Here is a 15,722-nt window from a genome sequence, read left to right as displayed (position 1 = left end):
CTGAGTTCAGGTGCTTTAGAGAAGTTGGGTTGATGCCCCTCTTCTTTGTGGGAGCCCCTCAGATATTGCAAGACTGTTCTCCTATCACCCCAATCCTACTCTTCATCAGACTAAACATACCTAGTTCTTGTAACCATCCTTCATATATTTTAGCTTCCAGTCCCCTAATCATCTTGGTTGCTCTTCTCGGCACTCTTTCTAGAGTCTCAACTACTTTGTATATTGTGGCAAAGAAAACGAGATGCAATATTCCAAGGGTGGTCTTACCAAGGCATTATCAAGGTGTCAGGTTTCAATGTCATCTCAAATAAATTGCACTCCCAAACAATTCATCTTTGCTGAAATATTCCATTTATTGAGTACGACAGATCTGGCCCCGACTTCGTCGTAGCCGATACTAACCCTCTGACCCCCAAACCCTTCCCTTTCTGTTCCCCAATTCTCATCTTCTCATTGGCCATCTTCCAAGTCAGTCTCCCCAGCTTCTGACCTCACCCCCACAGGAATGTTCCCCCCTCCCATCCCATCTCCTAGGGGATATTATCTACAGAGAAAATAAGTAGGTGAAAAGTCAAGCCTCGTCTTTTTATGGCAGCATCAGAATGCTGACACAAGGGATATTAACACTTGAGGCAATCTTAATTTTATTCCTCTATTAATGCAATCTAGATCAAAAACCAATCTAGGTTTTTTTTTTCCCCCATTGCAACTGACTTGTTTCTTTACAATCCAAAATGGGGCTGAATAAGAGGAAGTAACAACTGAGTTTCAAAGATGGGAACGTATTTTGAGATGCTTTAGATGGTTATTAGATAGACAAACTTCTGAATGATGAAACGCCCAAGGATCCAGGTAGTAAAATCAAGAGATTTCTGATCTTCCAGAAATTGATTGAATGATTGGTATGGTTCATCTATTGCCCAAAATCTAACAATCAGAAATACTTTCAATCTGCTCCCAATCTGATATTTGCAGACAGAGGATTAGCAGGCTTCCAAAGGAATGAGGGGCTGCATTAATTCAAGGTTCCTGGTTACTTTCTTGAGAATCAGAGTTTAAAAGTGGTTCCTAGGGCCAAAGGCTGTAACAATCTGGTTTCTCCAGGGACTGTGCTGTTTGTAGGACAGGGAAAGTTTGAAAGAAGAAATTGGACAACATTTATCTGAAATGGTGTAGGGTTTTCTGTCTGAGCAGAGGGTTGGACTAGATGACCTCCAAGGTCCCTTCCGACTCTGTTATTCTGTTCTGTTCTCTATTTCTTCCCGTGTAATTGTGGATATATCCCTATCTCATCTGCCATCATCAGGCTTATGTGAGGAGTCTTTTGCAGTGTGTATATGTGTGTGTGTGTGTGTGTGTGTGTGTGTGTGTGTGTGTGTGTGTGTATAGTTAATATTTCGGGTTTCTTCCCGTGTAATTGTGGATATATCCCTAAAAGGGTAGAAGCGACGTTTCGACAGAATCTCATCTGCCATCATCAGGCTTATGTGAGGATTTATATACCTTGTAGACATTTGGTTGTTAGCACTTTTTCTGTGAGTTGTTGAGGCCACTTGGAGATTTATCTCTGCCCTCGGGGTTCCCTGAATAGTGCAAATGGGTGTGGAACCTTCTTGGAATTGCTGAAAGCACTGTGTTGTTTACTGTTCAAATTAAATCCCATACAAGTTGGATCCTGTATTGCTAAAATGTCCTAAAATGTCCCATCTAAAATATTATTCTGTCTTCTGTCCCACATCTGGGTGATTAAAAAATCTACCTTCTGTCGACTCATCCCAAATTTTCTCTTTTGCTCCAACACCTTGCATTCCTCACATGATGACTCTAAACTTTATTTGGGTAACAAAATAATATTAGTTTGAAATCAAAAAGCTATACTTCCCTTATTGGCAGACTATTTACAGTTTCAAGAACCTTAAATTGGTTTTCTTGAAAACAAAAATTCTTGACCTTGAGGTCTGTCTCCTGCCCCATGCGCTAATTAAATTTGATATTTCAGGTGTTTCCAGATGATGGATTGCACTAATGGTACAATGTAGGTATCCCATATTTATCTCTTTCATTAATTCTATTTGAGTCAAAAAAAAAGAAAAAGAAATCATAATGGGGACAGTGTCAACTTGCAAAGCTTTCAAGTTGCCATGAGCAGGAGGGAGGAAGAACTGATAGAGCTGATTGATTTCCCTAACTGAAGTGCATTCCATACATTCTTCCTGACCGCAATCAGAAGGAGGGTGTTGGATTTCACAGCCAGCCAAAGTGGTTAATTGGAGAATGTGATTTATGACATGGCCAGAGAGGAGGGAAGAGACAGGGTCATAGGGGAACGTAAATCTACGTGGGATTAGTTCTAACTGCATTCGAATATTGCCGAAATGGTGCTCCTAATAAATGACTGTATTTCTTTTGAAGTTCGGCTCATAGCTCATGAATTAATTAGGGCATCTTTTGGAAACTTCACAGACAGCTTCTTGCAAATTCTCTCTCCACAATTTCACAGGTATAGTATGGAGCAGTATTTTTTCCAATTTGGCAACTTTAAGATGTGGTGGACGTCAATTCCCAGAATTCTTCCCATTATTCGTGTCAGTTCTCCTGGCGGCTGGGTAGGAACTGAACTGAAATCCATCAAATTTTAAAATTACCAAGCTGGAAAAACATTACTGTGGTCTATTTTGCCGAGAACACACAAGTCCACTAGAGGATATCTCTATACCAACTTCGTCTTCCTGTCTTTATCTTCCCCTTTGCAGATCCTCCCAAAGCCCCCAAGGTGTTCCCATTGATTCCTAGTGGCCCAGCCCGGGTGACCAGGGCGACTTCCTCTGACTCCGAAGTTACCATCGGTTGTCTCATCAAAGACTACTTTCCTGGACCAGCCACAGTGCAATGGAATTCAGGCACCATCACCAATGGGATCCACCACTTCCCTCCAGTTCGGCATGCATCCGGCCAGTATACTCACACCAGCCTGCTCACCATCCCCACAAGCCAGTGGGAATCCGACTCATTCTATTGCAACGTAGTACATGAAGCTACCAACTCCAGAATCAACAAATACGTTGGCCGTGAGTCCAGCAAAAATTGCACTTCTCCTTTTTCTTTTCAAAGGGCAGTTGATTTGACCAAAGAAAATTCAACCACTGAGTACAACATTGGAGGGGTGGTGAAAAGATTCAGTATTCAGAAGAAGATCAGATTTCTTTTGGGTTTAATAAGACATACACTGGACAGTTCACATGTATTGTCAACTTGCAAAGCTTTCAAGTTGCCATGAGCAGAAGGGAGGGAGAACTGAAAGAGCTGATTGATTTCCCTAACTGAAGCTACATTCCATAGATGCTTTCTTACCGCAATCAGTAGAAGGGTGTTGGATTTCACAGCCAGCCAAAGTGGTTAATTGGAGAATGTGATTTATGACATGGCCAGGGAGGAGGGGAGAGACAGGGTCATAGGGGAACGTAAATCTATGTGGGATTAGTTCTAACTGCATCCGAATATTGCCAAAATGGTGCTCCTAATAAATGACTGTATTTCTTTTGAAGTTTGGCTCATGGCTCATGAATTAATTAGGGCATCTTTCGGAAACTTCATACGTAAAACAAGCAGGATTTTATCTGGATAAACTCAAAAGCTAACCTAGAATGAAATGAGAAATTAGATGAAGGGTTGAAGGGAAAGGAGAGGAGGGATGTAAGGACTGACATGAATTTTGTATCCATAGAAACCAGCAGGGATTTATCGACTAGGATTAATACCTACCTTCTGCCCCCACGGCCAAAACACCTGTACATACACAGAAATGCCAAGATCGCTTGTGTGGTGGTCAATCTGGAACGGGAAGAGGGGTTGAAAATAAGTTGGACACGCCAGAAGCGAGTCACCACGCATCCAGAATTAGTGGCGGTGACTGAAGAAACCAATGGGACCTTCACTGCTGTCAGCCGCCTCCCTGTCTCTGCCCAAGATTGGGAATCTGGAGAAAATTTCACCTGTTCGGTAGAATATCTAGGTTTGCCTCGTCCCATCGAGAAGACAATTTCCAAGAGCAGAGGTAAGGGGGAAGCAGAGTGGCTCTCTCCACCTTGCGAACCAATGAATTTAATTTCTCTACATTTGGGGGGCAAAAAAGAAAACATGTGCAATACACGGTGTGCACCTCCAGGCTGGAGATGTAAAGCAGAATGTTCCCTTGTCATCAATGGTCTCCAGTCATGGATCTTTCTTTTGCTTCCTCTTCTGGTCTCCAATCAAGGAGCTTAAACAAAATGAGATACGGATTAGATTCAGATACAGATTAACAGAGTTGGAAGGGACCTTGTAGCAGTGGTGGGTTCCTCCCGGTTCGGCCCGGTTCGGCCGAGCCGGTAGCGGTGACGATATGACATCACCGAACCAGTTCCCTCCTGCCCCCCGCCCCCAATTTTTCGCTGCCTCCCGAGTCCCAGCTGATCGGCTGGAAGGAAAAAAACTGTTTAAACTCTTGCCGTGGGACTTCAAAGGGCTGCCCTACAGCTGATCAGTGTTAAAAGGCAGTGTGGTGGTAGACCAGTGTGCTCGAAAAACAAATGGGTAGACCAGGACGCTCCAAGAACAAATGAGTAGACCGGTACAGTTCTACAAATAGTTAACAGCCTGGTAGACCAGTACCTCTGCTAAATCCTAAAGAATTGTCACATGACCATCAAACTACACCCACAAAAAAAGCCACGCCCACAGAACCGGTAGTAAAAAATTTTAGAACCCACCCCTGCCTTGTAGGTCATCTAGTCCAACACCCCCTCCAGCATTTCTGACAGATGGCAGTCCAATCTCTTCTTGAAAGCCTCCAGTGATGAAGCTCCCACAACTTCTGAAGGCAAATTCTGTTCCATCAGTTGATGGTTCTCACTGTCAGAAAATTTCTCCTTATTTCCAGGTTGAATCTCTCCTTGTTCAGCTTCCATCCATTGTTCTTTGTCTGGCCTTCAGGTGTTTTGGAAAATAATTTGACCCCCTGCTCTCTGTGGCAGCCCCTCAAATATTGGAAGACTGCTATCCTGTCTCCCCTGGTCCTTCTCTATGGGATTCCCTATCATCCCATCCTCGTTTATGAAATCTCTCCAATGTAGACATTGGTTTCCTCTTGTTGTTCTGGAGGATCAGATTAAAAGCCTGAGGGAAATCCATATACAGCTTTAGATAGACTGAATAATCTTCCAAGGAAATGCACTGTTGGTATAACCAGCACATCACTGCCCTGCAGACATACATACAGTGTAGAGTATTGTTGGCAGGTGGCCTTTGGAGTTAAGCGGACATGCAACTTCAGAGGAGTTGCATGTCCTGCTGTCAGACGACTCACTGTCCACATTGGCTGAACGTTAAGTTCTAATTTGGCTTACAAGGCTACCTGATTTCCTCAGTCAATTTTTTGTCATTAATATTGTAACTGATTGGTTTATTTCCCAAGTGAACCAGTCCCCAGTGGTTGGCTATCTAGAACAGGGGTCCCCAACCTTTTGGACCTCAGGGACCACCAAGTTCATAATTTTAAATCCTGCGGACCACGAATATGAATCCTTTGCGCTGCTTGCTGAAGCGCCTGGACACCCAATGACAGGATGGGGTACTTCAGGCACTCTCCCTCCTCTCTCTCTCTCTTTTTCATTCTTTCTCTTTCTCTCTCCCTCTTTTATTCTGTCTCTTTCTGTCTCTTTCATTCTCTGTCTCTGTCCCTCATTCTCTCTCTGTCTCTTTCTCTCTCTCTCTCTCATTCTCTCTTTCATTCTCTCTTTCTTTCTCTTTCATTCTCTCTCTCATTCTCTCTCTCTTTCATTCTGTCTCTTTCTCTTTCTTACTTTCTCTTTCATTCTCTCTCTCTCATTCTCTGTCTCTTTCTCTCTCTCTCTCTCTCTTTCTTTCTTTCTCTTTCTTTCTCTCCCTCTCATTCTGTCTCTTTCTTTCTCTCACTTTCATTCTCTCTCTCTCATTCTCTCTTTCATTATGTCCCTTTCTCTTTCTCTCTCTCATTCATTCTCTCTCTCCCATTCTGTCTCTTTCTTTCTCTCTCTTTCATTCTCTCTCTATCATTCTCTCTTTTATTCTTTCCCTTTCTTTCTCTCTCTCATTCTTTCTCTCTCTCTCATTCTGTCTCTCTCTCTCTCTCTCTCTCTCTTTCACTCTCTGTCTCTTCCTCTCTCTCATTCTCTCTCTCTCCCCCTCTCTCACTCTTTCTCTCTCCCCCTCTCTTTCTCTCTCTCTTTCTCTCTCTCTCTCTCCCCCTCTCTCTCTCCCACTCTTTCTCATTCTCTCTCTCTTTCATTCTCTCTCTTTCATTCTCTCTTTCTCTCTTTCATTCTTTCTCTCCTTTTGTCTCTTTCTCTCTTTCTCTCTCTTTTTCTTTCATTCTCTCTTTCTCATTCTCTCTCTCTCATTCTTTCTTTCTCTCTCTTTCTCTCTGTCTCTTTCTCTCTCTCTTTCATTCTCTCTCTCACTCACTCACTGTCTCATTCTGATTCTCTCTCATTCTCTCTTTCATTCTGTCTCTCTCTCTCATTCTCTCTCTGATTCTCTTTAATTCTCTTTCTCATTCTCTGTCTCTTTCTCTCTCTCTCTCATTTTCTCTTTCTTTCATTCTGTCTCTTTCTCTCTCTCTTTCTCTCTCTCTTTCTCTCTCCCCACATCTCTGTCTCCAACTCTCTCTCTCTCTCTCTCTCTCTCTCTCTCTCTCATTCCCTCTCTTTCATTCTCTCTTTCCCCCCCCCCCGCTCTCTCCCATCTCATGGGTCAGCCAATGTCTTGGGGCTGAGAGGAAGTCAAGCATCTCCTTGAGAGACCAAGGGCAGGAAGAAACAGCCATGTGATCCAGCTTCGCTCCTACTCTGCAAATCTCCATTCACTGCCCTTCCCTTGCAGGCGAGGAGTGACTGGGAAGGGAGGGCAAGGGGCGGGGACAGCCACTGGTGGGTTCAGCCAACAGGAAGCTACAGCAGGGGGGAGAAACAGCCTGGGGTTGCCGCCACCCATTGCTTTGGCCTGCCTGCACCGCCATCCCCCTCCCCTTGCACCATTACCTCATTCTGGCCGGCAAGGGCTGTGCTGCAAAGTTGCAAGTTGCACCAACCTCCCTCTACAGTGGAGATTTACAGACCCACCATGAGCTGGCTGGCCAGTCCCATATTCCAGAGCTCTGGCCATAGCTCATCCTGGAGCAGCTCCTCCCCCTGGGGGCATCGCGGACCACCAAGATTTTCTCGCAGACCACCAGTTGGTGACCACTGATCTAGAATGAATCATGACTTAATACATGGGAACGCATTTGCTGCTACCATTAGTTTATCCTGAGCTCAATTTTATGGGATTTTCTTTTTCTTTCCATGTTCACAAAGAAAAGAGCAAGGCACCCAACATTCACGTCTATCCTCCCATCCCCGGCAATTCACTTGCCATCACTTGCCTCATTCGTAACTTTTACCCAAGTGAAAATGATGTCTTCTGGGAAAAAAATGGAAATGCCATTCCAGAAAACGACTACGTCAACACCCCAGCTGTGAAGGAAAAGAGTGGCGATTCCTACTTCCTGTATAGCAAATTGACAATCTCAGATTCAGGTTGGAATGACGGTAGCTCATTTAGCTGCAAGATTGTCCATGAGGCCCTTGAAACGAAGGTCACCCAGAAGACCATAAAGAAAACCTCCCGTAAACGTTGAAGACTGCCCTCAATGTGCATTGTCCTCCTGGATTGGTCTCTCATATCTTTGTAAATGGTTTACATGCTAATATGTTTTGCTGCTGGCTGAATAAAAGCAAACTCCTCAGAGCTCTCTTAGGTTGTGCTCTTTTCTTCAACCAAATGGGGGACTAGGCCAGGTTGAGGGAGGAATTCTGGAATGAAGAGGAATTTCTCTGGAGAGTAGAACGAAGGCTCAAGGTTGATGCCGGGAGAAAAAGGGGTTTCACTCCTCCCTTATCAGGATCAATTTCAGCTCCAAAGTCCTCGGTCCATATAAGAGCAACCATCCTTCTCACAGCACTTCCAGCAAGGAATCCAACCAGACCAGGGGAATCAAACTCAATTTCATTGAAGGCCCCATCAGGGTTGTGTTTGATTCCCTGGCCGCAACCAGGAAGTGCATGGCCAGGGGGCATGGCCAAGGTGGGTGTGGTCAGGGTGGGTGTGGCCATGGGCATGACATGGGTCTTGTGTCAGAGGAGGCACCTGTGGTAGCCATGTGCTAAGGCAGACTTCCCCAAGACCCTTCCTCACTCTCATTATAACCTTCCTTCCTTCCTTCCTTCCTTCCTTCCTTCCTTCCTTCCTTCCTTCCTTCTCTTCTTTTTCCTTCCTTCTTCCTTCTAATGTCTTCTTCCTTCCCCTTATTTTCTTTATTTACTTCCTTGTTCCCTTCCTATATTTTTTTTCTTTTCCTCAGTTTTTCCTCTTTCCTTTCTCCTTTCCTTTTTTTTTAAAAGAAATTTTATTGAATTTATAAACATATATATATATTTACATTTCCATTAATATCAGACGTGCAGTGTTTTTAACTATATACAAAATATATTTCTGGTGTCATTTAGGTTACTTTTTACTTTTATTTAACACACCTTTTTCTCTTCCTTTCATTTTATCGTTCATCCACTCATACCACCTTCCCCACACGGTATAGTATTCTGCATTCTCATCATCGTTTATTTCATGGGTTAATTTGGTCATCTCTGCGCACGCCAGTATTTTCCTAGTTATAAGCTCTTCTGGGTTTTCTCTTTCCAATATTGTTTCTCCTTTCCTATCCCTTCTTGCATGCTCAAATGCAAAAGGGGAAACGTTTCTCCTTTTGTTTTGTCTTTAGTTCGTTTTGATAGTCCTCGGCCAGACAAAATGGGGCATGAGTGAGTCTGCATACGCCCCCCCCCCCACACACCCCGTTTTGGCTAGCAGAGGCACCACAGGCTGGTCCTTTCCTATTTCCAGGCTGGTCCCGTGGGCGAGATCTAAGCACCCCGCAGGCCGGAATTTGACATCCCTGATCCAGACCAAGTAGCCTAAATTCTTACTCGTCCAGATATTTGAACCCATCAATCTCCTCCATGCTCCTCACTTCTTTCAATTTGTATGTGCAATAAGAAGTATGGAAAGTATGCACTTTCCCTTATGCGTTGGCTGTGGTCTTCTGACAAAGGAATCCAATTCATTCAATTACAATTTTTTAATTTTCCCATTAAGTTTCTCTTTCATTTCTCTTTGTCCTCTCCCCCCCCCCCATCCCAACCCTTTCAGCCAACCAGAGCTGAATGGGAGGTTCTTGGAAGTAATAAATAATCCTTTGAACGTCCTTGCAATTGATTTGAATCACATCTATATGCAGTGGTAGCTACATTGGCTGGCTAAACTACTTGGCAGTTTACAACACAGCAATAAAATTATATTGCGTTATAAATATATAACACAAAAAACAACAAAACAATAAAATAGAGCAGTATCGCTCAAGCTTGGCAACTTGACAATGACTGGACTTCAACTTCAAGAAGAGCCTTGGTAGTACAGGGGTTTAAGGCACCCTGTTATTAAGCTGGTTATTAAGACCAGCTGCCTGCAATTACTGCAGGGTTCGAATCTCGCCAAGGCTCAAGGTTGACTCAGCCTTCCATCCTTTCTAAGGTAGGTGAAATGAGGACCCAGTTTGTGGGGGCAATAAGCTGACTTTGTATAATTATACAAAAGGATGAAGGCTATTGCTGAGCACATTGTAAGCCGCCCTGAGTCTTCGGAGAAGGGCGGCATATAAATCAAATTTTTTTTAAAAAGAAAAGGAATCCAATTCATTCAATTACAATTCTTTAATTTTCCCATTAAGTTTCTCTTTCATCTCTCTTTGTCCCTCCCCCCCATCCTAACCCTTTCAGCCAACCAGAGCTGAATGGCAGATTCTTGGAAGTAATAAATAATAATCCTTTGAACGTCCTTACAATTGCTTTTTTTTTTTTTTTTTTATTTATATGCCGCCCTTCTCCGGAGACTCAGGGCGGCTTCCAAGCATTAAGCAATAGCCTTCATACTTTTGTATATTTATACAAAGTCAGCTTATTGCCCCCACAAACTGGGTCCTCATTTAACCTACCTTAGAAAGGATGGAAGGCTGAGTTAACCTTGAGCCTGGTAAGATTCGAACCTGCAGTAATTGCAGGCAGCTGTGTTAATAACAGGGTGCTTTAAACCACTGATTTTAATCACGTCTATGTGCAGTGGTAGCTACCATGGCTGGCTAAACTACTTGGCAGTTTACAACACAGCAATAAAATTATATTGCGTTATAAATATATAACACAAAAAACAACAAAACAATAAAATAGAGCAGTATCGCTCAAGCTTGGCAACTTGACAATGACTGGACTTCAACTCCCAGAATTTCCCAGCTGTTTTGCCCCAGCTATGGACCTCAAAGAACACAGCACACACAAAGTTTGTACAAAACTTAATTTACTAAAATAACTCAGTCTTTTTCAAAACAAAGGCTGTTAATAAACTTTCTTAACAGCCTACAAGAAACCAAAGATAAAGTAATCACAATCTTACTAAGGTTGGCAGAAAGCCCAGAAGTAATTTGCAGAGAATCCAGACACGAAGGAGAGTGAACTAAAGTTGTTCCCTACAAATTGCTTCAGTCGGCGTTCCTCCTTAAATAGGCTAAGGGAGTGGCCAATTAGCCCCAAACCTTACTCTCGAGGAGACCTCCTCCTGAGGAGCCACTCCTGCCTTTTGGCAGCTCTGCGCACCCGTGCATCGAGAAGAGGCTCCTCCTCTTCATCCTCTTCACTTAAAGGAGCTTCTGGAGGTTCTGAAGGCCCTGGCTGAATCCCTGCCTCTGGCACCACATCTTCTCCAGCCTCCTCACTGTCTGACTCGAGTGCCAGCTGCACAGGCTGCTGGTGCAGCACCACACCAGCCTCCTCGCTGTCAGAATCACCTACAATTTGCACAGGCCGCTGACGGGCCACAACACCAGCCAAGAAGGGGAATTCTGGGAGTTGACATCCACAGATCTTCAAATTGCCAATTTGAAAGACACTGATTTAGACAATACACAAACATTTTGCCCAATTAGTTCCTTTTTAAAAAAAAAATACTCTTATAAGAATTCAGTAAATCTGCTGGAGAAAGAAAATTCTTGACGATCCTCTTCTAACTATGCGATCAGGACTCAAAAAAAGAAAAATTCACCTTGATACATCAGAGAGAAAAAAATCCACAATGCCAAAGTGCCCCAAAGATTACATAATCTTTATTTACATAAAAAGCAGAAAATGCTCGAACAACCCTTGCAATAAAAATAAAATTATTATAATTAAAATATAGTTACACATAATTAAATTATTAATAGATTTAATAAATAAAAATAAAAATTTCAAATGCTAATTTCAAAACCAAAAAAAGAAAGAAAGTTGATTTCCAAGTATATTATATCAAACTCCCATAAGTCTTTGAAAATAAACATGAAGACTTCTCTGTTTCTTATGATATCACAAACAAATTTAAAAACATCTAGGTTTGTCAAGTACTGCAAAGTAATCACATTCCCCAATTTTTCTAAGAAGCTGCTCTCTGGGAGCTGAAGGGCAATACAGAAGGAACCTGGAAACAAGGAACAATGCGAAATAGATACAGAGGCCAAATATTTTTGGAATTTTGGATTTTGAATTAGGTCATCTAGTACAGATAGTCCTCCATTTACAACAATTCATTAGTGACCATACAATGGTAAAACGGCACTGAAAAAAAGTACCATATGATCGTTTTTTACACTTATGACCATTGCAGCATCCTGATGGTGTTTGGTGAAGATGCGACATTTATAGCTGGTCCTTGGCTTACAACCATAATTGAGCTCAGAATTATGGTTGTAAATCATGGCAGTCATTAAGTGGATCACCCCATGAGCTGTTTTTGTTGTGGCCTTGTGGCCTATAGGAAGACAATTCGAACCCCATTTCTAGATTGGGACTCCCTACGCACAGTCACTCATGCCCTCGTCACCTCTCGTCTGGACTATTGTAACGCTCTCTACATGGGGCTCCCCTTGAGGTGCACTCGGAGGCTCCAACTGGCGCAGAGTGCGGCCGCACAGGTGGTTAGGGGAGCAATGTGGAGTTCCCATGTAACACCTCTCCTGCGCAAGCTGCACTGGCTCCTGGTGGTCTTCCAAGTGCGCTTCAAGGTTTTGGTTATCACCTTTAAAGCGCTCCATGGTTTAGGACCTGGTTACCTACGGGACCGCCTGCTACCACCAATAGCCTCCCACCGGCCAGTACGCTCCCATAGAGAGGGGCTCCTCCGGGTGCCATCGGCCAAACAATGTCGACTGGCGGCCCCTAGGGGGAGAGCCTTCTCTGTGGGGTCACCTACGATCTGGAACGAGCTCCCCCCGGAGATACGGAGGATCCCGGATCTGCGCACCTTCCGTCGCGCGCTCAAGACTTTCTTATTTCATCAAGCTGGCCTGGCCTAAATCTTTTCCCCTTTTTAAATGTAAATTTTAATTTGTTTTTAAATTATGGGGTATTTTAAATTTGTTCAGCCAAATTATTTAATTCGTTTTTATTCTATTTTAAATTTTTGTATTTATGTGTTTTATCCTGTGGCTGTTCACCGCCCTGAATCCTTCGGGAGTAGGGCGGTATAGAAATTTAATAAAATAAATAAATAAATAAAAATTAAGTCAACATACTTGCAAGGAGATCTCAGATCCCAACCAGGAGTCTCATTGTCATAGCTGGGACTTTAGGATTAATTCTCATCAACTTTCTCTTCCATTCTCAGTAAATTGTGCATTCCTTGAGCAGAGGTTAACAAACATTTCTGAACTGATTAGTCTTCACTTCACTTAATAACTGGAAATCCATAATCATCTTTGTTACTCTTCTCTGCTCTCTTTCTAGAGTCTCAACATCTTTTTTACATCGTGGCGACCAAAACTGAATTCAATATTCCAAGTGTGGCCTTACCAAGGCATTATAAGGTGGTATTAACACTTCACGTGACCTTGATTCTATCCCTCTGTTTATGCAGCCCAGAACTGTGTTGGCTTTTTTGGCAGCTGCTGCACACTGCTGGCTCATATCTAAATGGTTGTCCACTAGGACTCCAAGATCCCTCTCACAGTTACTACTATTAAGCAAGGTACCACATATACGGTACCTGTGCATTTTGTTTTCTTCCCTAAATGTAGAACCTTACTTTTTTCACTGTTGAATTTCATTTTGTTAGATAGCACCCAATGTCCAAGTTTGTCAAGATCCTTCTGTACCTTGAGCCTATCTTCTGGAGTTTTGGCTATTCCTGCCAGCTTGGTATCATCTGCAAATTGGATGAGTTCCCCATCTATCCCCTCGTCCAAGTCTTTGATGAAGATGTTGAAGAGTACCGGGCCTCAAACAGAGCCCTGGGGTACTCCACTGCATACTTCCCTCCATGTAGATGCAGTTCCATTGAGGACTACACGTTGAGTGCAGTTGGTCAGCCAGTTACGAATCCATCTGGTGTTGATGCTGTCTAACCCACATTTTTCTATTTTATCTAGTAGTAGGTTATGGTCTACTTTATCAAATGCTTTACTGACGTCCAAGTAAATTATATCGACAGCATTCCTCTGGTCTACTAATTTGAGTCAGCTCTAAGATTATCCACTGGGGTCTCCCTACCAATTAGGTCTAAGCTAATAACAAACACTAATTGGAGCAGACGGCATCCTTTCGGAAAAATGTTTTTTGGTGCTATCCATACTGAATCCTACCTTTGTCTTACAGCCAGATTTATGTCCATAAAGATTCCAGGCTTATGATGAAATAGTCAGAAGGTGGAGAAATGGATGCTGGAGAAACGCCAGGACTGACGTCTCTTTCTCATTTCACAGAGACAACCGTGTCCATCGAGAACAATGACAGTACAAAGGAGAAAGAGATGAAGCCTTTGTGGATGACCATCATGATGGTCTACATAGTCTTCCTGATCAGCGTCTGTTATGGAGCCATTACTACGTTGTTCAAAGTAAGTAAAGAGAGATGACGGGAAACAAATAGCTTTGCATCTTGGCTACAGGAGGGAAAGATGCGGAGATCAAGATTTGGGGAACAGAAGACTAAGAAAAGAAGAAATGGTGGATAGACTGAGTAGCCTTTATGGTTTGGGATGGCTCCAATTGATGGCGGGGGAATAGATGGAAGATATGAAGGAGAAGGGTTGGGGAGAAGACAACTTTTAGTCATCTCAACTTTAGTCACTGTATGGCCAATCAGGGAGGTCTGATGAGTGGAGGCCTTGATCTCAGGTTGGCACTGATAAAATCCAAATCCATGACTTGGTTGTGAATCACTGAACACAGCTCTGTGTTATCAAAACATGTTTAGGTGAGCATGGGACAGTTGCCCTGCCTGACATGTACCTTCACATGTTTATGGCCCTTCACCAACCATGAATCTAGGTTAGTGCAGGAGGGATGGCAATGGACTTCTGAGATATTCTGGGGTCAATGATGAGACTTGCTATAGATGGATAATCATTGCCTCTACAGATAGGTCTCATTAAGCCCCCACAAAGTTGTCACTAAGGGAAACCCCAACTGTGGCCTAACCCAATCTTACTTCAGCTTTCCTTCACTTTATAGGCCAACAAAGGTCTGAATTACAAGGAATTGTTGGATAATCAACAACTTCATGGAGATGCCTATCAACTCTTTTTCTATGCCTTCATTTGATTTATATTGGTTAAGATAATCTTATGATTTTATTATTCCCACCTCTTGTAAACAGGTCAAATGGATTGCATCTGCTCTAAAGAAGCTGAAGAAGAAGCCAATTGGCCTCTTCTAATCTAAGAATCTAATCCAGCAAAGAACATAGCACCAATTTCTGAAGAGTCCGTTCCATGTCTTTCCATCCCACCCTTCTCCTTGACCCATCAGTTCTCTTCTTTTTGAGTTGGAGATAGCAATAGCAATAGCACTTATATACCGCTTCATAGTGCTTTTACAGCCCTCTCTAAGCGGTTTACAGAGTCAGCATACTGCCCCCAACAATCTGGGTCCTCATTTTACCCACCTCAGAAGGATGGAAGGCGGAGTCAACCTTGAGCCTGGTGAGATTTGAACCGCCGAATTGCAGCTAGCAGTTAGCTGAAGTAGCCTGCAGTACTGCACTCTAACCACTGCACCACTTTGGTGCAGTACTGCACAGAGAGGAGGGGGTCAAACTATTTTCCAAAGCACCCGAAGGCCAGACAAGGAATAATGGATGGAAACTGAACAAGAAGAGATTCAACCTGGAAATAAGGAGAAATGTTCTGACAGGGAGAACAATCCACTCGTGGAACAGAAGTTGCCTTCAGAAGTTGTGGGAGCTTCATCACTGGAAGCTTTCAAGAAGAGACTGGACTCCCATCTGTCAGAAATGGCTTGGGCGGGACATTGGACTATATGACCTACAAGCTCCCTTCCACCTCTGCTAATCTGTATCTGTATATTGCTCCTTATTGCTCCTATCATTCCCTTTCCCCAAAGTCACTGTGGTTGGATTCCAGATTGGAAGCACTGTTGCTATTCTTCATATTCTATATTTTTGTCATCTTCATTGTATTTGCTAGAAAATAATAAAAAGAAACTGAAATAAAATACAAGTGTATCAGTGTGTGAGGTGCAAAGGAGGAAATGTAGAAATTATTATTGTTGTTGTTTTATTTGTTTTATCCAT

The 15,722-nt window shown here is 43.0% G+C and overlaps 2 gene segments (V, D, J or C); both read left to right on the top strand.

Annotated features, from left to right (window-relative positions):
- Nucleotides 1-7,803, top strand: part of LOC132710242 (immunoglobulin heavy constant epsilon-like) — a 147,081-nt gene extending 139,278 nt beyond the window's left edge. Inside the window, 3 exon segments of the C gene segment in view lie at nt 2,754-3,068; nt 3,725-4,054; nt 7,371-7,803. Coding sequence covers nt 2,754-3,068; nt 3,725-4,054; nt 7,371-7,693 — 968 coding nt within the window.
- Nucleotides 1-15,722, top strand: part of LOC117658371 (Ig gamma-2C chain C region-like) — a 172,781-nt gene that overhangs the window by 139,687 nt on the left and 17,372 nt on the right.

The sequence above is a fragment of the Pantherophis guttatus genome, chromosome 4, assembly GCF_059756535.1.
Source record: "Pantherophis guttatus breed Tessera chromosome 4, ASM5975653v1, whole genome shotgun sequence".
Lineage (NCBI taxonomy): Eukaryota > Metazoa > Chordata > Lepidosauria > Squamata > Colubridae > Pantherophis > Pantherophis guttatus.
This window is presented reverse-complemented; position numbering and strand designations above follow the sequence as displayed.